The sequence below is a fragment of the Phyllobates terribilis genome, unplaced genomic scaffold (genome assembly GCF_046119375.1).
Source record: "Phyllobates terribilis strain yellow unplaced genomic scaffold, ASM4611937v1 Scaffold_11__3_contigs__length_659146591, whole genome shotgun sequence".
Taxonomy (NCBI): Eukaryota; Metazoa; Chordata; class Amphibia; order Anura; family Dendrobatidae; genus Phyllobates; species Phyllobates terribilis.
In genome coordinates, this window is record NW_027362771.1 from 476,925,111 (window position 1) to 476,948,346 (window position 23,236).

At 42.4% G+C, this 23,236-nt stretch overlaps 1 protein-coding gene across 2 annotated transcripts in view; it reads right to left on the reverse strand.

Moving 5' to 3' along the window:
- Positions 1–15,762: 15,762 nt before the first annotated feature.
- The window catches only part of CILP (cartilage intermediate layer protein), a 68,329-nt gene continuing 60,855 nt past the window's right edge, over positions 15,763–23,236 (reverse strand). For both annotated transcript variants that reach the window (XM_073653415.1, XM_073653414.1), the window contains 2 exons: positions 19,985–20,142; positions 15,763–19,570 (listed from right to left, as the gene is read on the reverse strand). In XM_073653415.1, the coding sequence (XP_073509516.1) occupies positions 17,226–19,570; positions 19,985–20,142 (2,503 nt within the window). In that variant the 3' untranslated portion in view covers positions 15,763–17,225. The remainder of the gene's footprint in view (positions 19,571–19,984; positions 20,143–23,236) is intronic.

Consider the following 23,236-nt stretch of genomic DNA (forward strand, 5'->3'; position numbering starts at 1 on the left):
TTGTATTTTTTTTTCTTTTTTTCTTTTTTCTTTATTTTTTTTTATGGAAACGACTTAAAACAACCTAGAAGTAACACAACTAAAACTAGCAATCTAGAACCAGGTGGTGTCGGTCCAAGTGGAGGAAGAGATGGACGCGTGGCGGTATAGGTGGAAGAGGCACGGGAGGACTAATACAACACTGTTTTATTGTATTTCTTTTCAGTGTTTTTTTCTTGTTTTTTTAATTTTTTTATGGAATTGACTTAAAACAACCTATAATTAACAAAACTAAAACTAACAATCTAGAACCAGGATGCGTAGGTCCAAGTGGGAGAAGTGGTGGACGTGGCGGTATAGGTGGAAAAGGCATGGAAGGCGTAATCCAACACTGTTTGGTATTCACACATTTTGCGATCCCGCTCCATTGACGGAAGTAATGATTGTACGTTGTCCTTGTAGCGGGGACTTTCTCCTCCACCTCTGCCTTGTTCTTCCACTGAGTCCCCACTGTCAGGTGGGAAAGCCATCAGTAGTTTCTCTACCAGCATGTAGTTGTATTCACACATTTTGTGATCCTGCTCCATTGACGGAAGTAATGATGGTACGTTGTCCTTGTAGCGGGGATCTTGCATGGTGGCCATGCATGTATTATTCTCAGTCTACTATACTCATCTTCTTCACTGCTGCAGTTATACAACACATAGTGTCATATTTGTCCAATATTTTTTATGGCTTTCTCTCCCTACCTCAATTGCTAAGCTTTGAGCTCTGACGTTTTCTCAGTATCCAGATTCATCACAAAAAGGCTGCTGCATTCCCTGTCTCAGCTTTTATGCAGGCTGTGTATATGCTGTAACTGATGCAGTCTTCTTTGTGTAAAATGGCAGCTGGCATTTTTTTTTAGCAATTTGCGCAAACTGAATTGCAAATTGTTCTAATGGCCCAGCAAATTTCATAAAATTAAACATTAATTTGATTCACAATGAAGCAATTCACTGATTTTGCAATAGTGAGACCGTATGACTTCAGGATTAGACTATACAGGGTACACTTGTTATTTCCTACCATGGAAACATATAGTTTTGAGTAGGGATGAGTGGGACCGTGGGTGTCATTAAATCAGTCAATTTGGATTAAATTTTTTGAATTTCTGGCTATACATCACCGGAAAAGTAATGCATGGAAAGCCCGAAAGAGGCGGCGCATAGGCCCCACGCGTTCGCCCCTCTCCCGGGCAACCCTGTGCATTGCCTTGGGTTCATTGGTTGACAAGGCAGGGCTGCCGTGGTGTCCTCTGGAGGCCATTCACCTCACCCTCCCCGTGCAATGGGTGTTTTCTCTCCGCCTGCCGCTTCTGGACCTGACCCCATGGGCTCCTTTACATGCTGGTGTCCTTGTACAGTGAATCAGGGTTTGAATCTGGAGAGGCAGCTGATAAACGGGTACCATATCCAAGGAAGGCAGCAGTCAAGCAAATTAACCACTCCTCAACTCAGCAGTTGATGTTGCAAGACAAAACAGTCATCCATGACAATTTAGAGGCTCTGTAATTGGAATGAGTAGTTAAATCCTTTAATGAGCATCTATTCATATATATATCCATCATCGCCTGAATTGTTTTTCCAGCAGGCATATAAGTGGTATAGTAACGCCGATGATGGGTCATCAGCGCTGGCCATATTGGTGGAGCATTCAAAGCAGTGCAACATGGCACACACATGCCACATGGCGGCCCACTCATTGGTGGTAAAGTGGTGTTGTTCTGCAGAGCGGATTACCTGTGTGTGCTGCAGCTGAAACTCCACTATTGCCTGCTGCTGGTCGAACAGTCTCTCCAGCATATGTAAGGTAGAATTCCACCTTGTGGGTACGTCGCATATGAGGCAGTGAGCGGGAAGGCAGAAGTGACGCTGCAGTGCTGACAGTCAAGCAGCAGCAGAGTGAGAACGCCAAAAGCGTGCACACATTGCCCTCACTTTCAGCAGCCACGCCGACATATGTGGGTAGTTTTTCAGGAAACTCTTTACCATCAAGTTCAGCACATGTGCCAGGTAAGGGATATGCATCAAACCAGCGAGGCCCAGAGCTGCTACGAGATTTTGCCCGTTATCGCACACCACCAGGCCAGGCTTGAAGTTCACCGGCACCAACCACTCATCTGTCTGCTGTTTGATCTCCATCCACAGCTTCTGTGCGGTGTGGGATTTGTCCCGCAAACAGTGGAGTTTAAGAACAGCCTGCTGTCATTTCCCCCTTGCTGTGCTGAAGTTGATGGTGCAGGTCTTACTGTGACCGGAAGAGGAGGCGGTGGAGGAAGCGGAGTAGGAGGAGGAGGCAACCTGGACAGAGAAACGTCTAACAATCCTCAGTGGTGGTAGGACATGAGCTAGAACACCTTCCATCTCTGTCCCAGCCGCCACTAAATTTACCAAGTGGGCAGTAGGGAAGATGTAATGTCCCTGGCCATGCATACTGGTCTACGTATCGATGGTTATGAGGACCTTGCCATGGATGGCGTTGTGCAGCTTATTTTGTCCGCAACATGTGTGTGCAGGGCAGGGATGGCCTGTCAGGAAAAGTAGTGGCAGCTGGGAAGAACGTACTGTGGGACAGCCACCACCATCAGTTTTTTTATACTATACGTTTCCACTAGCCGGAATGGCCGCATTTGAAAGGCCAGTCATTTGGAAATGCTGTCATTCAGGACCATGGCTCATAAGTGGGTAGGGGGTATCTCCTCTTTCTCTCGTGGGTTTGGGCGATGGAAAGCTGAACACTTCCATGGGACAGTGTGGAGATGCTCAGTGACACTGGTGGTGGTGCTCTCACATCCTCTCTTTGCGTGGAGGCAGGTGGTCCTGTTTATCGTGAGCAGAAGAGGGAGCAGGGGGAGGCTCATGCTTTTTAAGGTGTGTACTCCACTGCACCTCGTGCTTGGAATTCAGATGCCTCGTAATGCATGTGATAATCAGGTTCAGATGATTTATGCCTTGCTTCAGGCACTGATGGCACAACGTGCAAACCACCCATCGCTAGTCGTCAACACATTCCCTGAAGAAATACCATGCCAGGGAGATCTTTTGTGATGGCTTTGGTGTGCTGATTTCAGCGGTGCAGTGGGCAGTAGCAGCCGACGTACTGGCTTGGGCCACCCGCTGTGCCTTTGGAACCCTGCTCCCTCTTTTGCTGTGCTGCTGGGGCAGCGTTGCCACCTCCTCTGCCTCCGAACTGCGCATGTCACTAGGATGGCCTCCACTCCATGTTGGGTCTAGGACCTCATCATTCCTCGCATGATTTTCCACCCACTCCTCATCCCTGCCCTCCTTGCCAGTCTGCACACTGCAAAAAGACGCTGCAGTTGTTTCGTCATCCTCTGACATGTGCTGTGGTGGTTCACTGACCGTGTGCACTAGCCCTCCTACGTACTCATCCTCCAACATAATAAGTGGATGGGCATGAGTGCACTCAGTCTCTACCACTTCTGGGGTAGGGGCAGGTATATGGGCCATAGAACTCCAGCCAGTGGAGTCATAAAAAAGCAGAAGAGACTGCTGCATGACTTGGGGCTCAGACCGCTTGGCTGATTTGCAAGGGTGAGGTGGAAGCTGGAAGACCATGGTCCTCAGGTGCCAACTCTGCAATGGTCCGAGTAGATGATAATGCGAAGGAACTGGAGGCACTTTCAGCCATCCAATCTAACACCTTTTCAACATCTTGTGGCCTCACAATTCATGCAGCGGTATTCGGACCTACGAAAGAACACATAATGTCCTATCGCTGCGTGCACCAGAGGAAGTTGTTGTATTTGGGCATGTAGCAGGCTCAGAATGACCACGTCCTCTCCCGGCTGCAGCTACACCACCACCAGCAGCAGCTACACCATCAGCACCACGGCCACATCCACATCCCCTTTTTTATGCTCTTCTCATTTTTTGAAATTTTTTTTGGCACACTACTCGCAGAGAGATGGCGGCATAGTAGTTTTTTTGCCACACTACTCGTATTGACACAGCTGTACAGTAAAATTATTTTTTGGGCCTACAAATGGCAAAGAGACAGCTGCATAGCAGATTTATTTTTTTGCCCCAAAAATGGCAAAGACACGACTGCAGAGTAGAATTATTTTCTTTGCCACACTACTCGTATAGACACGGCAGTACAGTAAAATGATCTGTTTGGCCTAGAAATAGAAAAGTGATGGCTGCAGAGTACAATAACTTTTTTTGCACCAAAAATGGCAAATACTGTACACGACTGCAGAGTAGAATTATTTTTTTTGCCACACTACTCTTATACACATAGCAATACAGTAAAATGATTAGTTTGGCCTACAAATCACAAAGAAATGGCTGCAAAGTAGAATAACTTTTTTGGATAAAAAGTGGCAAATACATGACTGCAGAGTAGAATTATTTTTTGCCACACTACTCGTATATGCACACCGGTATAGTAAAAATATTTTCTTGTTCTACAAATGGCAAAGAGATGGCTGCAGAGTAGATTTAATTTTTTGCCACACTACTCATATAGACACAGAGGTACAGTAAAATCATTTGTTTGGTCTACAAATGGCAAAGAAACGACTGCAGAGTAAAGTAACTTTTTTGTACCAAAAATGGCAAATACACGACTGCAGAGTAGAATTATTTTTTGCCACACTACTCGTATAGGCACAGCGGTACAGTAAAAATATTTTTTTGGTTTATAAATGGCAAAGAGATGGCTGCAGGGTAGATTAAATTTTTTGCCACACTACTCATATAGACACAGTGGTACAGTAAAATCATTTGTTTGGCCTACAAATGGAAAAGAGATGGCTGCAGAGTAGAATTCCTTTTTTGGCCTACAAATGGCAAAGAGATGGCTGCAGAGTAGATTTATTTTTTAGGGACAACTACTCATGCAGACATGGCAGCAGAGGCTTTTTGGAACAGTTCTCCCACAGTTGGGGTTGCAGAGTACACTCAGAGGCTTTTTGGCACAGTACTACAACAGGTGGGGGTGCAGAGTATACACAGTGGCTTTTTGATACAGTAGTCCCACAGGTAGGGTTGCAGAGTACACACAGTGGCTAAAAGACACAATACTCCCACAAGCAGTGTTGCAGAGAACACACAGTGGCTTTTTGGCACAGTACTCTGAAAGATATCGGTGCAGAGTACACACAGCTGCTTTTTGGCACAGTTCTCCCACTGAGACATGTGCAGAGTATACAAAATGGCTTTTTTGCAGAGTGCCCAACCTAACACTGTCCCTCACTCCAGCCACTTCCTGTCCCTGCACTAATCAGAGCAGAATGGCAGAGGCACTCATGATCCGCATTCATACAGGCCGGGTCACGTGGTTCACCGGCCAATCACAGCCATGCCAATACTGCTTTTCTAAAATGATCAGCTTTGAGGCTGCATTCACACATTGCAGTCACATCGTGTTGTTTTCTTTTTTCAAAAATTGCATCAAAACTATTGTGGCAAAAAAAAACAAAAAACGCACCCTGGCTGCAATATGTGAAAGCAGCTTGAGACTTGTTTGTCTGATGCTATCTCACATGAAAGAACTTTGATGTTTTTTATAGAGAATGAAACATTCATGTAATAAAAAAAAACATTTATAGCATGGTGGCTCAGTGGTTAGCACTGCAGACTTGCAGCGCTGGGGTCCTGGGTTCAAATCCCACTAAGGACAGCATCTGCAAGGACTTTGTATGTTCTCCCCGTGTTTGCGTGGGTTTCCTCTGGGTTCTCCAGTTAACTCCCCCACTCCAAAAAGACATACTGATAAGGAATTTAGATTGCAAGCCCCAATGGGAAGAGTGCCCATAATGTCTGTAAAGTGCTGTGGAATTAATGGCGCTCTATAAGTGAGTAAAATAAATAAATATACCTTTGCAAAGGACAGCGTCATTTGTGGATTTTCCATAGCAGAAAATAGACATGTTGCGACAATGAGTAAAGAAGACATTCTGGCAATTGGAAAGCATGTAAGTAATGCTCTCTAAAAGAAGAAGCTGCTTCTAATATTGATTCACAAGGTTACGTTGTAAATAACATTCACGCAAGCTCCTCTTCCTTTTTCAAAAGCCTATTTCTAGAGCAGAATGTGAATTAAGTGTATATACTATGTCCTGGATGTCATACATAAATAGAAAAGAGATCAGATATGTAAAGGCTGTGCTCTCACAGTTCACACAGGCATATAAAAAAGTTGTCCAATATCATTTAAAAAAATGGATTATTTTTCATCTGTATTGTCATCCGTATGGCATCCATATGCAATCTGTATTGTATTTGTTTGTTTTTATACACCGGCTCAGAATAAAATTTACAAGACCAAAAATGGTTTCATAACTAGTGTTGAGCGATACCTTCTGATATCAGGAAATATCGTATCGATTGGATCGGGCCGATACCCAAAAAGTATCGGATATCGCCGATTCCGATACCGGAAACCAATGCAAGTCAATGGGACACAAATATCGGAATGAAAATAAACCCTTTCTTTCCTTGTAGGTTAATTCTACATGAAGTAAAACAACTAAGAATAATGTAGAATGACATGAAAAGCCGGCAATTCATCAGCGGCATTCACCGGTACCCGACAATTTACAACAGAAAGAATAGAGCTTCACTCATAGATTAGGTAGATAGAACCATGTCAGTCACATATATATGAAGTACTGTGACAGTGTTGCTTACTGTACTTGTCATTTAGTGTAAAGGATTTATTTAAAAAAATATTAGTGTTTTCATGCACCGTCTCTTTAAGAAAGCCGGCCGGCAATTCAGCAGCGGTACCCGACAATTTATAACAGACAGAATAGAGCTTCTCACATAGATTAGATAGATAGAAACATGTCAGTCACATATATATGAAGTACTGTGACAGTGTTTCTTACTGTACTTGTCATTTAGTGTAAAGGATTTATTTAAAAAAATATTAGTGTTTTCGTGCACCGTCTCTTTAAAAAAGCCGGCCGGCAATTCAGCATCTGTACCCGACAATTTATAACAGACAGAATAGAGCTTCACACATAGATTAGATAGATAGAAACATGTCAGTCACATATATATGAAGTACAGTGATAGTGTTGATTACTGTACTTGTCATTTAGTGTTAAAATAAAGGATTTATTTAAAAAAAAAATGGCGTGGGGTTCCCCTTAATTTTAGGCTCTAGCGGAGGTTAAGCAGACAGCTGGGGCAAATGTTTGAAGCCTGGGAAGGGGGTAATACCCACGGAGCTTCCCAGGCTACTAATATCAGCCCCCAGCTGAATACCTAGCCTTTATTAGCTATTAAAATGGGGGAACCCCCCCAAAAAAATAACGTGGGGTCCCCCCTAATTTAATAGCTAGCACAGGCTAGGCAGACAGCTGGGGGCTGATATTAATAGCCCAGGAAGGGTGCCATGAATATTGGCCCCCTCCCAGGCTAGAAACACCAGCCGTCAGCTGCCCCAGAAATGGCGCATCCATAGGATGCGCCAATTCTGGCACTTAGCCTCGCTCTTCCCACTGCCCTGTAGCGGTGGCAGTGGGGTAATAGGGCTGGGGTTGATGTCAGCTTATAATGCCAGATGACATCAAGCCCAGGTTAGTAATGGAGAGGCGTCTATAAGACACCCCCATTACTAACCCCATAGTCAAAGTTAAAGAAAAACACAAACACCCAGAATAAAGTCCTTTAATTGAAATAAACACACAATTCTTTATTGTTCTAAATTAAACCATACTTACCATCACGCCCATTCCAGCTGAAGCCAACGATCTCCTGCAATAAAAGAAAAATAATAAAGCAACATCATCCTTACCTTTCAATGGTTCCCAGGACAGCTCCAGCTCTGCTACATCGAGATGACAGGCTGGACCGCAGCAGAACGCTGCCATCCAGCCTGTCATCCCGCAGACACTGAGAAGCGCAGGCATGCTTGCGCTCCTCAGTGTCTCTCTGTGACGTCATCCAGATGAGCCGAGGTCATGTCCAATGAACTCAGCTCACCTCATGTACGTCACTGACAGCGTGGGAAAATTCTCCTGCACTCAGCGCTTCAGCGTGAGAATTCTCCCACGCTGTCAGTGACATACATGAGGTGAGGTCATGTCCAATGAACTCAGCTCACCTCATGCACGTCACTGACAGCGTGGGAAAATTCTCACGCTGAAGTGCTGAGTGCAGGAGAATTTTCCCACGCTGTCAGTGACGTACATGAGGTGAGCTGAGTTCATTGGACATGACCTCGGCTCATCTGGATGCCGTCACAGCCAGACACTGAGGAGTGGAAGTATGCCTGCGCTTCTCAGTGTCTGCGGGATGACAGGATGGATGGCAGCGTTCTGCTGCGGTCCAGCCTGTCATCTCGATGTAGCAGAGCTGAAGCTGTCGTGGGAGCCATGGAAAGGTAAGGATGAGGTTGCTTTATTATTTTTCTTTTATTGCAGGAGATCGTTGGCTTCAGCTGGAATGGGCGTGATGGTAAGTATGGTTTAATTTAGAACAATAAAGAATTGTGTGTTTATTTCAATTAAAGGACTTTATTCTGGGTGTTGTGTTTTTTTAAATACTTTACTAGAAATTCATGGTGGTCATGTCTAATATTGGCGTGACCCCATGAATTTCGGGCTTAGGGCCAGCTGATAATGCCAAGCTGGCCTTAACCCCTTTATTACCCAGTGAGCCACCGCACCAGGGCCCTGGATGAGTTGGGTACAGCGCCAGAAGATGGCGCTTCTATGAACGCGCCATTTTCTGGGGCGGCTGCGGACTGCAATTTGCAGCGGAGGTGGCCCAGAAAGCTTGGGTCTCCCTGCGCTGCGGATTCCAGCCCCCAGCTGCCTAGTTGTATCTGGCTGGGCACAAAAATAGGGCGAAGCCCCACGCATTTTTTTTTTAAATTATTTCATGAAATTCATGGAATAATTAAGAAAAAAAGGGCTTCCCTATATTGTTGTGTCCGGCTAGGTACAAATAGGCAGCTGGTGGTTGGGGGCAGCCCGTTCCTGCCTGCTGTACCTGACTGGACACAAATATAGGGCGAAGCCCCACATAATATTTTTTTAATTATTTCATGAATTTCCTGAAATAATTAAAAAAAAATTGACGTGGGGCTTTGCACTATATTTGTGTCCAGCCAGGTGCAGCAGGCAGGAACGGGCTGCCCCCAACCACCAGCTGCCTATTTGTACCTGGTTGGACACAACAATATAGGGAAGGCCTTTTTTTCTTAATTATTCCATGAATTTCATGAAATAATTAAAAAAAACAAAACGTGGAGCTTCTCCCTATTTTTGTGTCCAGCCAGGTACAACTAGACAGCTGGGGGATGGAATCTGAAGCGCAGGGAGGCCCAAGCTTTCTGCCCCCCCGCTGAAAATTGCAGTCTGCAGCCGCCCCGGAAAATGGCGCGTTCATAGAAGCTGGATGCTGTACCTGGCTGGCATACAAAAATATGGCGAAGCCCACGTCAAAAGTTTTGGGAAAAATTAATTAAAAAATAAATAATAATTTAGGGACTGCATCTTTATTAACTCCTCAAATGTCATTTAGTGTTAAAATAAAGGATTTATTTAAAAAAAAAATGGCGTGGGATCCCCCATAATTTTAGTCTCTAGCGGAGGTTAAGCAGACGGCTGGGGCAGATGTTTGAAGCCTGGGAAGGGGGTAAAACCCACGGAGCTTCCCAGGCTACTAATATCAGCCCCCAGCTGAATACCTAGCCTTTACTAGCTATTAAAATGGGGGACCCCCCCAAAAACATGACGTGGGGTCCCCCCTATTTTAATAGCTAGCAAAGGCTAGGCAGACAGCTGGGGGCTGATATTAATAGCCCAGGAAGGGTGCCATGAATAATGGCCCCCTCCCAGGCTAGAAACACCAGCCGTCAGCCGCCCCAGAAATGGCGCATCCATAGGATGCGCCAATTCTGGCACTTAGCCTCGCTCTTCCACGCTGCCCTGGTGCGGTGGCAGGGGGTAATAGTGGTGGGGTTCATGTCAGCGCCAGCTGCCATGAAGCCCAGGTTAGTAATGATGGGCGTCTATAAGACACCCCCATTACTAACCTACAAAGTGTTAAAAAGAAAAAACACACACTACACCCAGAAAAAAATAATTTATTTGAAATAAAACACACAATTTTATTTAATTCTTAGTTTACTAAAAATAATAGTTACCTGTCCACGTTCCTGCGCTGATCTCCCATGCACAGCTGTCACATCTGGAGATGGTGACAGCTGTCATGGCTGCTGTAAGCTCACGCTGCCGGGAACACGTCCGCTCCCGGCAGCGGGAGCCACTGACTGAGGTCACCGGAGTGCATTCAGGCAGCGCAGCTCCGGAGACCTCCTTTACGGCACTGCTGTACCGTGGGAATTTCTCACGATACAGCAGGGCCGTAAAGGAGCTAACCGGAGCAGCGCTGCCTGAACTCCGGTGAACCCTTACGGCCCCGTCATTCTAGCGGCGGCAGCGGTTCAGAGCGGTCACATTCTATGTGGCTGCTCTGAACTGGAGATCTTCGTGGGACACTCGTGGACTACTCCGGAGGGGTAAGGATAAGGTTGTGGTTTATTATTTTATATTTTATTACAGGAGATCGATGGCTTCGGGGAATTAGGTGTCTAGGTGAGTATAGGTGTAGTTTTTTATTTTTTACTTTATTTTAGGTGGCGATCAGCGGGGACAGGTAATGTATAAACTAATTTCTTTTAGGTAACCACTGGCCACCAATGACATGTATTTAACATTTATTGGGGACACAGTAGGGCAATTTAAATAGCAGGATCAGGCTGATGGGAACTACTGCTCCCATCGAGCTGATCCTGCTGGCAGGGGTGGACGGGGGACAGACATAGGCCGATGGGAGTAGTAGTGTCACATCGGCCTATGTCTGCCTGCACGCACAGACACCGCGCACACCCGCACAAACATCGCACACACCCGCAGACACACCCCGCACACACACCCCGCACACACACACCCCGCACACACACACCCCGCACACACACCCCGCACACACACACCCCGCACACACACCCCGCACACATCGCACAGACACCGCACACACCTGCACAAACATCGCACACACACCCCGCACACACACCCCGCACACACACCCCGCACACACACTAATCATGACGGGTCTGGGAGGTGAGGCTGACCTGTGCGGCCGTGGGAAAGTTCATGTGAGTTCATGCAGTCAAGCATGAACTCACATGAACCCTCTGAGGGCACCGCGGCGACTTCAAATGAACAGCTGATCGGCATCACCTGATACCTCAGCTGTTCATTTGAAATAACCGGCGGGAAAGCGCAGCACAGAACGGGAAAGCCGGCGGTGAAGTCTTTTCACTGCCGGCTTCCCCGCCCGGGTCCTTCGCTCCTTGGTGCTGCGCTCCCCGCCCCGTCCTAATTTACGATCGGGATGGGAGGTGGCGAGGGGAGCGGAGGATCGGGGTGGGAGGCTGCGGGGAAGCAGTATGGGGCTGTGTGATTGTTTAAAAGCCGGCGGCTTTTTACCGCGCGCCGGCTTTTAAACAATCAGGAGAATTCTCCCCCACTGGGATGGCATTCTGATGACAGGCTGGATCTCAGCTGAGCGCTGCCATCCAACTTGTCATCCTTCACAGACACTGCAGAGCGCAGGCATTATGGGAACTTCCGATTCCGGTATCCGATATTGTAAAAGTATCGGAATTAAGTATCGGAATTCCGATACCGCGAATATCGGCCGATACCCGATATTACAGTATCGGAATGCTCAACACTATTCATAACTTAATAATGGCAATGTATCTGTAAAAATATGATATAGGGTTGATTCGTACAGGATCCAATTTATTTTGCTGAGATCTTTTTCACGCGGATGCTCAGTCTATGTAAAAAAAAACGGTCATTTGAACAGCCCTATTGAATAACATTGCTCCAAATGCTGTCAGTTTTTCCTACGGGCAGCAGCCGGACCGAAAATATGGTCACTTAGTTGAACATAACCTGATAGTAATTTTCAGGTAACAGGACTGCCGCTCTTATGGCTTAGACAAGCGATTTTCAAGATTGTAACCATTATAGAATTACTGAAAATGTTTCTCCCATTTTCAAGAATTTCTACTCTCATTCCCAGTATAATGGACTTCAGGATAAAGACAGGTAAAGTATTCCAGGTCCAGGTTTGGGATGACATATATTAACTGCTTTGCTCATCATCACATAAAGACTCTTTGCAGGCTGCGATCAACATAGTTCTCCTAAATAAAACATAACTCTTGCTGCCTTAAGAACTAAGTCCTCAAATTGGCTTAGTTAATTTTGTAGCCTCTCTGGGTAATAAACATGGTCTCAAGCTAATGACAGGCTGCAGTGATGTAAATAGAGACCAGTAACAGACCATGATATGATTGGATTTCTTTAAAACCTGGAGAAGACCGTAAAGATTTTAAAAAACCTTAAAAGGGGTCCGGTCAAAACTGATAAGTCTGCAGTCATTTTGAGGGTACGTATGAGTTATACATACCCCCAGCCAGTGAGCGCAGCCTCCCCCCATACACTTCTATTGAGCAAGGCCACGCCCCGTCTTGTAACGCAGCCATCCCAGTGGGCGCGGCCTTGCTCCATACTAGTGTATTGAGAGCGAAAACCGTAACACATAAATACCCTCCATTACCAGGTCTGAAACCGGCGAATCCCTGCGGTGCACAGTGCGTGCACTGGGGGGATTCATAAGTCTGCAGTCACACAGAGTAACTGCAGACTTATCGGTTTTGACCAGACAACCCCGTTAAAGACGTTTATAGTTGTGTACTAAAAATTAGCAAATTTAAAATGCAGCTACCTGCTTCAATGAATTTTTCCCCCAAATTTGATTAGCAGTAAATAAATCTGCCACACATCTCAATACAGCAAAGTTTCTACTTGTCCAGAAGAGATGTATATAATGATCTGAGGTCTTCAAAGAGTGCATTGAACCCCTTTTGAGTTCTTTACCACAAATGCAGCCTTATTAAAGTTAGCCTGATAGCTGATACATGCTGCCAAAACCACGATTATCATGGCTGTATAGAGAGAGACCTGTCAGTCATTGGCAGCAGGCGGGGAGAAGCTGCCAGGCACCACCTTTTCGTCTGGTCATCCGTGTGGCATTAATGTATTTCTCTGAAACACTGCAGAGTTCCAGAGTCAAACTTACATGGCTGAAATCATACAGCCAGTGTCTGATACATGTTGTCCACTGTTTGGGCAGCACAAATCTGCTGTCAGGTTCCTGGTTAGTTAAAAACAGATAATAACTGGTGGTAACCAACAGTCAATTTAACAACAATGCTGTAATAAACTTTTTAGGTTACATAAATTGTATAAACGATCCAAAAACTATGCCATTTTGGGGGTAGATGACTGACAAGACTTAGATTTAGTATTTTTCCTAAGTATGAAAATTAACACTGAGGGGATATAAACTGCCCTCTTTTTTTGTACAGTAAATTTAAGAATGTAAAAAAAAGTGTTATTTTGTATAATATTTGTATGTACATGGAATTGAAATATCTGATGCACAGTTGTATAAAAACATAAGCTGTATTTGTAGAAATAGCTGTGATCTTTCTAAAAATATAGGTTTAGTAGCTGCTTAGGGTATGTAATATATATTTTTCATGAACATTGTAGGTGAAGCTTAATTACTGTATTCCTGCTTCATACCATTTTTTGCTAATGCAAGCAATTCTCAATGTAGACATGTGTGGTATAAATGAACTGTGCACACTTTGAGCTAGAATTTTATTCAGTGCATTTTGTATGCAAGCCTCTGCTTTTATACCAGTTTTAGCCACAAATGTAAGAAAAAAACATTATGTTAATTTGGATTTTTAAGGCATATGTGACATGCAGAAGTATTGCTGTTGCTTCAAAACCACCAGCAACAATAAAAGTTAACACAGTCACAAGAGACAGAAAGTGTTGTGCTTCAGAAGCATCCAGCAACTCCAGGTGTTTAGCAGAGCCCCAGGGGGATTGTGGGGAACTTGTTTATTAGTCTGGCTGGAGCAGAAGAGAAAGGTGGTGTGTGATCAGTGAACAGAATTCAGGTCAGGAGGGAAGATAAACACGAGTCAGATAGACTCCCTAAAATAACAGTGCAGAGTATTATCGGGCAGAAAGATAAGGACTGGAAGGAATCGTGTCACAGGGATCATCTCCCTCATCAAACCCTCCCCCCTTCCATCTCCATGCAGGATAAAGAATGCTGTGCACTATTGTGTCCTTGTGAAGGAAAAACCTGTGGTTGTTTATGAATAGAGGTGTGCTGCTAAGAGATCTAATCTGTGCTGAATTATGCTACTGAAGAGACTGACGTTACTGTGCCTGCCTTAATAGACTGTACTGTGGTTAAGCCTGTTGCTTCAAAGAATTAAATGGTACTGGCTGTACTTAATTAAACTCCACTGTTCAACAGTTTATGAAGACTCTTCTCAGATGTGTCTAGTCAGTAATTTAATCTATTGTGTGCCTGAGAGAAGCTGCAGCCTATGGTCGCTCTGAGTAACGGTTCCCCCAGGATTCCAAAGAATTCATGAAAACCGTCTCGCCCTATCTGAACCTAGCGGCGTGCGTGTAACACATAGCTGAATAATCAGTTTTCCATAAGTGGTATTTTTTAACTTTGAGATTTAAAAACAGATTTTTGATCACTTCAGTTTTAATAATTTTGAGAATATGTGTGCATGGAAACATAGGCATAGGTAGCATGTATGAACTAATTTTATGAAGTTTTTGTTTGTCTCAGGCTTTGTTCTTATCAAACTTCTAGATAACTTTTTTTTTGCATTTTCACACATTATACATTGTAACACTTTTCCCACACTGTTGAAGCATCAGAAAGCAGGATAATATTTTTTGCATGGCTGTGCCGGTCTCCCCATAATGCCCTGCAGCTGTGACATCTTACGGATCATCATACCTTGTACTGTGGAGATCAGTACCTGGGCCATTACAGATCAGCGGTTACCAGTGGAGCATAGTCTTGTTCCATCTCCAGAGTCACTGGGTAAGTCTCTCTCTCCTATAGAGTGTAAGGTCTTATGGTCAGTGAGGTCCTCTCTCTCTCCTGTAGAGTGTAATTTCTTATGGTCAGTGGGGTTCTCTCTCTCTCCTGTAGAGTGTGAGCTCTTATGGTCAGTGAGGTCTTCTCTCTCTCCTGTACAGTGTAAGCTCTTATGGTCAGTGAGGTCCCCTCTCTCTCCGGTAGAGTGTAATCTCTTATGGTCAGAGGGGGTCCTCTCTCTCGTAGAGTGTTAACTCTTATGGTCAGCGAGGTCCTCTCTCTCTTCTCTAGTGTGTAAGCTCTTATAGGCAGCAGGGTACATTCTCTCTCTTTCTCCACACATTCCCCCCACATGTATTTTCTGAGCAATTACAAGCTTTCCAATATTGAGATTAGTGTAAATTTGTAAATCACATATTTGGAGATAAGTCGGCAAAATCAAATTTCAAAAGATCCGCTCATCGGTAATACTTAGTGGAAAAATGTGATTGTTTTTACTTTTTTGTTAATGTAAAAAGTGTAAAATATATGTTCAGAAACCCCAGACAAACAAGAATAAACCTCTGTGCCATGCACCATAATTTGTAGAGAAGGGCCATGGATTGCTGACTGTCTGCTTAGCAAGACTGAAGGGCAAGACCCCAATTACTAGTTCTGCATTCCCTAAAAGTTCGATCCCTACGGCCGATTTAAGAATACAGACATCAGTGAAGAGAGACTAATTTTAGTAAAGCAATTGGTTACTTGCACATTTTTTTTTCATGCTGAAATCTGCAATCTAATACTTTAACCATATGATTGTACTTTCCTTACCTCTAGGCCAGAAATAATAGCACAGAATCTAAACACAGTTTGACTTTTACATCTGTTTAACAGATTTTTTTTTTTAGTCAAGGCATATTTAATACTTAGCTGTTATAATAATTACAGTAACATTTTTACCGCTTCCACATTATCCAGTAAAGCAAAAAAAAAAAAATCAGATTCAGTTACAATTACAAGAAATAATAAAAAAGAAAATAAATAAAATGTTATTTACATTTTCAAGTACAGTATTACAGTTTGGAATTTATTCTTCCTCTGGGGAATAGCCAATTCAAGAAAGGAAGCAACTAATATGCACATTTCAACTGATAGATGGCACATTTTCACTGAACATTGATTGGAACCATATTTCCTTCTTAGTAGTGTTGGCAAATAGCCATCTCACTCCTGACGCTGAGGCCAGGACTTGCTCTGTTCACTATAAATTCAGTTTGAGTCCAGTTCACCTTTTTTTCGTGTCAGTAACAGAAAGCACCTTTTTTTATTTGGAATAAACATAATTCATCTCCAAAACAGAACTAGATGCATAGATTTTTTTTTACAGATTTGTTTGGCAGGTAAATAATTTAAGATTTAAAAAAACATAAATGATAAGATACTACCTTTATGGCTTTTATATAACCATTTTGCTCAGGTTTTGAAACCTTATTATGCAATCAATAGTAAGACAGGCATTGTCTCCTTGAATAGACAAAAAGCATTTTGCATTAGGATTTTTCTATAACATTTTTGGTAAAATATTGTAGATGTCATTTATGTTTCCCAATGTGTAAAATATTGGTCACATTCTAGTTCAGTTTTCCACATTACATCCTCAACGGGACTCACATCTGGAAAGATAATGTATTACGGCTTTGTACTAGTTTCCAGTAGTGGGAAATACAAAATACTATTTTAACCAGTTCCCACAAGGAAGGGGTTGATTTTGGCTGCTGAAAGGTACAAATCAAAATATGACAGAAGGAAGGAAGCCGTTAAGTCTGATACATAACTCGGATGAAATAAGCTTCTAAGTAGGTAAAAAGCATGTGTGCCATAATGTTTTAGCATACTGAACGACAAAGGAAAAAAAGAAGCAATGTTTTCTAAAATGATGATTGCTGTAAAAGTTAACAGTTATGTGATATGTCGGTTTGTTTTTGTATGTTAGATGTCATTGTCAGCAGTTTTATTAGGATACTTCTCGCTGTTCTGCTCCTAAGAAAGAAGAAACTGAGAATAAAAATAATGATATGTAGATACATTCAGCTATAATTCTGTACACTTCACTTGGGTAGATGACTTTAAAAATGGCATAAAAAAATTGAAGTATGTAATTTTCCGAAAACTCTGCAATACCCATGAAGTTAAGGAGTGTACTGGCAGTCTGTTCTGGCATTAGTTCATTTCCTATTGATCTGAGCTGCGTTGTCTTGTTGTTAAAAGAGAGGTTATTCTGCTTGTTGATCTGTTTCTACTACTTGCTCTTTCCTGCCTTCCAAGCCTGCCTCCCTGTCTAGCGGCACTTGAAGCTGCTAGTCCATTCCCACGAAATACACTTTGATGTCCGACATCCTTATCTAAGCAGTTAAAAGTAAGTGCGACCCCTACATTACTCTTCATCACCCTAGAAGCCCCATCAGATGAGCCATCAAAGCATCTACCAAGGGCAATCTCCTTAGCTGTTCTTGGATCCTGATCAGTAACTGTATAAATTCCATAGTTATGTCCAAGTGGGTCAAGAGGAGCAAGCATAGTATACTCGTTGGTGTCATTGTTAACTGCCATTGGTAGATGATTTACAAGATACTCATGAAGCATGCTGTTTATGGCGTCCCTTCGACAGCTTCCTTGCGGAACAATCTTCACTAGTGTACGATCTACCCTGTCTTGATCATACAGCATACCACTACATTTGAATTCCACACATGCTGTAGAAGTGCTGGATTCATCTAGGTCTCTTGTACTCCGTACATCTCGAATTCCATAGAGTTGGCCAACTGTTTGTGGGTGTGTGCCACCCATATTTCGAGACCTTACAATAATTTCCTGAGGCCCAACAATTTTAACTTTCATAAAACAAGCCCTGTACTCCATTGGCTTGGGCCACCAGGCTAAGTAGTCCGCAGTCCAGCTCATTGGGTCATCTTCATTAAACGATACAGTATTAAAGTCATATCTGTCACCTTCTATTCTGTAAAATCTAAAATGTGCAGCACTATGGGGGGCTTCTTCACATTCTAGAAGTTTGTCATAGGCATAAACAGGGCCATTGCTCTCCTCTGCAACATTTGGAGTTGGTTTGGCCACATTGATACTGAAAGCTGTCTTCTTGACTTTCAGATCATCATGATCTGTTCTTCTGTAATTCAATTTATTTAGGTAGGGTTGTGGAACACCAATTTTATTTGGATTAAACTTTGGAGAAGATTCAACTGGCTCCAATTCTTCTCCTCCTAATGTGGCAGTTACAAATGCAGAGTAAGCATCAGGGCTTTTGTCATCACAAAATGCAGGCAAACATGCCCCATTGGAACCAGTTATTGCACTGTCAAATCGTCCCCAAGCTCGAGGATTGGATGAAAATCCTGACACAGGTTCCATGTTGATTAGATTCATTACTACACCTTCTATTTGTTCACTTGGTAAAAATCTTTCACTCCTATATGCACGAACTTTCACATAACATCTTCGACTTTCAGGAACATCGAGGTTGAATAATCTTCTCTCCCTAATTTCCATGTTGCCCACAAGAAAGGTTCTCTCTTCTCTTTTACTTCTTTGAACTCTTGATTGTTGAAAGTCTCCTTCTTCTTCCCAAAGACCAGTTTCTGGATTTAGAGACCATAATTTCATGCTTTCAAGGTGTTCTGACATTTTGACCTGGGAAGAGTCAAGGTATACTTTAACTGCTCCAGCATTCAAAGACTCAGTGGCTTTTTCATCAGTAAAATCTACTGAGAACATTCCATATGAACGTAGTGGCAAGGTGTCACCTTCATCATTGACAAAATTTAAGTCACTTTGTGCAGCTGTTGCTGTAGATATATTTCTTGGGTCTAAAAATGTAACACTTGCCTTTACTTGTCCATTGTAAATCTCTCCATTTTGTCGATAGAAAGAATTTGGTGGAATTTCCAATTCAGCTATAGGATCACTGTTTTCTACATCTCCTAATAATATCTGGTTTGTCCTCATAGAGTCCAATATTACTGGCTCTTTTTTTCTCAGAAGAAGGACCTCATGGAATACAGCACCTCCCTTTTTATTGAAAGGAAGAACCTTTGTGGTATTAACAAATTTTTGTAGTCGGTCAACAAAAGTAACAACCAACCTTTCTGTTTCTGGAGGAACCTGAATTGAAAAGGTGCCTTTATAACCTGTCATGCTAACCCTGCTATTTCCCATGTAAATGTGTCCAAATCGCATTGGTTCTCCAGTATCAGCTGCCACTGCTCTTCCACGGACAATTATTTTGGTGTCCACACACTTTAAGCAACCACATTGCACAGCAACTTTAATGGGGAGAACATAGCCCTGACAGGAGACTTCTTTTAGTTCTGTCTTAGTAATTCCACAGCAGTAGGGCACAGTGTCCTTGCATCGCAGTCCATTGTCCAGATCCCCGGGGCAAGATGTAGAGGGACATTTCCCCACATTGTAGTACAGTGAATTAGTGGCATTTTGAAAACAATCATGAGGAAGTTGGATGAGATGATTCTCTGGGTTTGGACTACAGGCATGATCATCTTGAGCTGTAGAAAAAAAAAAATCCTTTTTAATAATGACACTTCACTGATACATTATTATTTGACATCTATCACACTAAAGCTGCACAGATATGTTGAAGGTTAAGCCATTAAATGATAACAAGTGACTAATTTGACAAAAAAATAATAGAAACAAATGAATGGAATGATTATCAGAGAAGATGAACATATGATTATGTATAATGAATAATAATAATACATGGCATGTACAACAGTTTTTTATTTCAATATGAAACAGAATTATTGTGCATTTTGCTTAACAAATTTGTCCCATTTTGTTTATGAAATGTAAATGCTGTAGTTCAATGTAAAAGCTGTAGTTTTAAGATTAATGAGTGAAGTATAATTTTTTAAGGTTTTATAAACTAAGTATTTTTCTATTGTTAAATTGTAACTTACCAATAAGAGTGAGTTTGGCGTGGTTGGATTTTACAAATCCTGCATCATTTTTAGCCTTACAGTAGTACTCTCCCGTTTGGCTTGGCTTGAGCTTGCGAAGGATCAGCTGGTTACTGGATTTATGGATATTTTGGTCCAAAAGGGTTCCATTATGGTACCTGAAAATAAATTATACAATTGTAAAAAAAAAACAGTTCCATAACTATACTACAATGTGAAAACATGCTACTAAAATACCTAACTGGAAAATGTCACATTGAACATGCAATCTAATCTCCCCACAGCATGTCATAAAGCGGGAGGAGATGAGAAGATTGATATAAAAATTGAGAAAAGAGATTCAGTGTAACTCACATTTTCTTTGTAATTTCTATTTTGGAGTCAAGTGGGAGGTCCTAATTAATGATTGACAGCTATTTCTGTATGCCCAGTGAAGGCTGTCAATCTAAATAGGACTGACCACCTATGCATAGAAAGAGCAGGGTTAATAATTACTAAATTACAATAGATACTGAGGCCCTGATTGACCAATGCTGGCATTTTGTCCGCCAGTTTTAATTAAGGGAGCGCTGGAGTAAGATGCATCACCAAAAGAAATGTACCCCAGTTGTTAACTGTATACATTTCTGTCGTAATTTATTTCACTTTTGTGATATAAATTAAGATACATTTTTCTAGTGTGCTAGGCTCTTTGCTACAAAGCTCTGCTCACTTTTTAAAAAGTTTTTTTTTGACTTGGCCAAAATGCGTAAAAACATCAATCATCAATAGTGCCGACATTTCTGTGAAACTAAGTTGTATAAAAATATTGCGACATTTCAAACTATTTTACCGCAGAATTCTTATCAAAACTGTTTTATAAATCGGTCCCTGAATCTTTTCCTACAATATATATATATATATATATATATATATATATATATATATATATATATATATATACACACAGTACAGACCAAAAGTTTGGACACACCTTCTCATTTAAAGATTTTTCTGTATTTTCATGACTTTGGAAATTGTACATTCACACTGTAGGCATCAAAACTATGAATTAACACATGTGGAATTATATACTTAACAAAAAAGTGTGAAACAACTGAAAATATGTCTTATATTCTAGGTTCTTCAAAGTAGCCACCTTTTGCTTTGATGACTGGTTTGCACACTCTTGGCATTCTCTTGATGAGCTTCAAGAGTCACCGGAAATGGTTTTCACTTCACAGGTGTGCCCTGTCAGGTTTAGTAAGTAGGATTTCTTGGCTTATAAATGGGGTTGGGACCATCAGTTGTGTTGTGCAGAAGTCTGGTGGATACACAGCTGATAGTCCTACTGAATAGACTGTTAGAATTTGTATTATGGCAAGAAAAAAGCAGCTAAGTAAAGAAAAATGAGTGGCCATCATTACTTTGAGAAATGAAGGTCAGTCAGTGCGAAAAATTGGTAAAACTTTGAAAGTGTCCCCAAGTGCAGTTGCAAAAGCCATCAAGCGCTACAAAGAAACTGGCTCACATGAGGACCGCCCCAGGAAAGGAAGACCAAGAGTCACCTCTAATTCTAAGGATAAGTTTATCCGAGTCACCAGCCTCAGAAATCGCAGGTTAACAGCAGCTCAGATTAGAGACCAGGTCAATGCCACACAGAGTTCTAGCAGCAGACACATCTCTTCAACAACTATTAAGAGGAGACTTTGTGCAGCAGGCCTTCATGGTAAAATATCTGCTAGGAAACCACTGCTAAGGACAGGCAACAAGCAGAAGAGACTTGTTTGGGCTAAAGAACACAAGGAATGGACATTAGACCAGTGGAAATCTGTGCTTTGGTCTGATGAGTCCAAATTTGAGATCTTTGGTTCCAACCACCGTGTCTTTGTGAGACGCAGAAAAGGTGAACGGATGGACTCTACATGCCTTGTTCCCACCGTGAAGCATGGAGGAGGAGGTGTGATGGTATGGGGGTGCTTTGCTGGTGACACTGTTGGGGATTTATTCAAAATTGCAGGCATACTGAACCAGCATGGCTACCACAGCATCTTGCAGCGGCATGCTATTCCATCCGATTGGCGTTTCGTTAGACCATCATTTATTTTTCAACAGGACAATGACCCCAAACACACCTCCAGGTTGTGTAAGGGCTATTTGATCAAGAAGGAGAGTGATGGGGTGCTACCCCAGATGACCTGGCCTCCACAGTCACCAGACCTGAACCCAATCGAGATGGTTTGGGGTGAGCTGGACCGCAGAGTGAAGGCAAAAGGGCCAACAAGTGGAAAGCATCTCTGGGAACTCCTTCAAGATTGTTGGAAGACTATTTCCGGTGACTAGCAGTCATCAAAGCAAAAGGTGGCTACTTTGAAGAACCTAGAATATAAGACATATTTTCAGTTGTTTCACACTTTTTTGTTAAGTATATAATTCCACATGTGTTAATTCATAGTTTTGATGCCTTCAGTGTGAATGTACAATTTTCACAGTCATGAAAATACAACAAAATCTTTAAATGAGAAGGTGTGTCCAAACTTTTGGTCTGTACTGTATATTTATTTATTAAGCTATACAACTCCCTCTTTTTGACATGTTGCCCATAGACTGCACAGCGTTTCAAATCTGACAGGTTAGCTTTAAGAGTATATTTCATATTAATTAATAGGGATGGGTAACACCACATCATACCTTTCAAGAGAAGTTCTGCAACAGCTGAAGTATGTATAAGAAATAATATGCTTTATACTGCCTACTGTAACTTAATATAAGAATAAGTCACCCCACAATTTTATGACTTTTATAAATGCATGTGGCCCAGGAGAGGACACAGAAAGGAGAGGGTCCTTGTGATAGAACAGTATATGGGCCCATTGAAGTTCAATATTGCACCCCTTTATGTGTCTGTAACAGAAGCTGCTATCTGGTTTGAAGGTGAGAGTGGGCCCCCTTATCCCTTGGTCCCCTGTGCGGCTGCACCGGTTGCACCAATGGCTTGTCTGTCCCCAACGTAGCTTGCAGTCTGGGGTTTTGATATAAACATAGATCTCATTGACCATTTCTTAGGCCATGTTCACATGTTCAGTATTTTGTATCAGTATTTGTAAGCCAAAACCAGGAGTGGGTGATAAATACAGAAGTGGTGACGTGTTTCTATTATACTTTTTCTATGATTGTTCCACTCCTGATTTTGGCTTACACATACTGATGTAACTACTGACCAAATACTGAACGTGTAAACGTGGCCTCATACTAGTATAATGTGCAGTATAT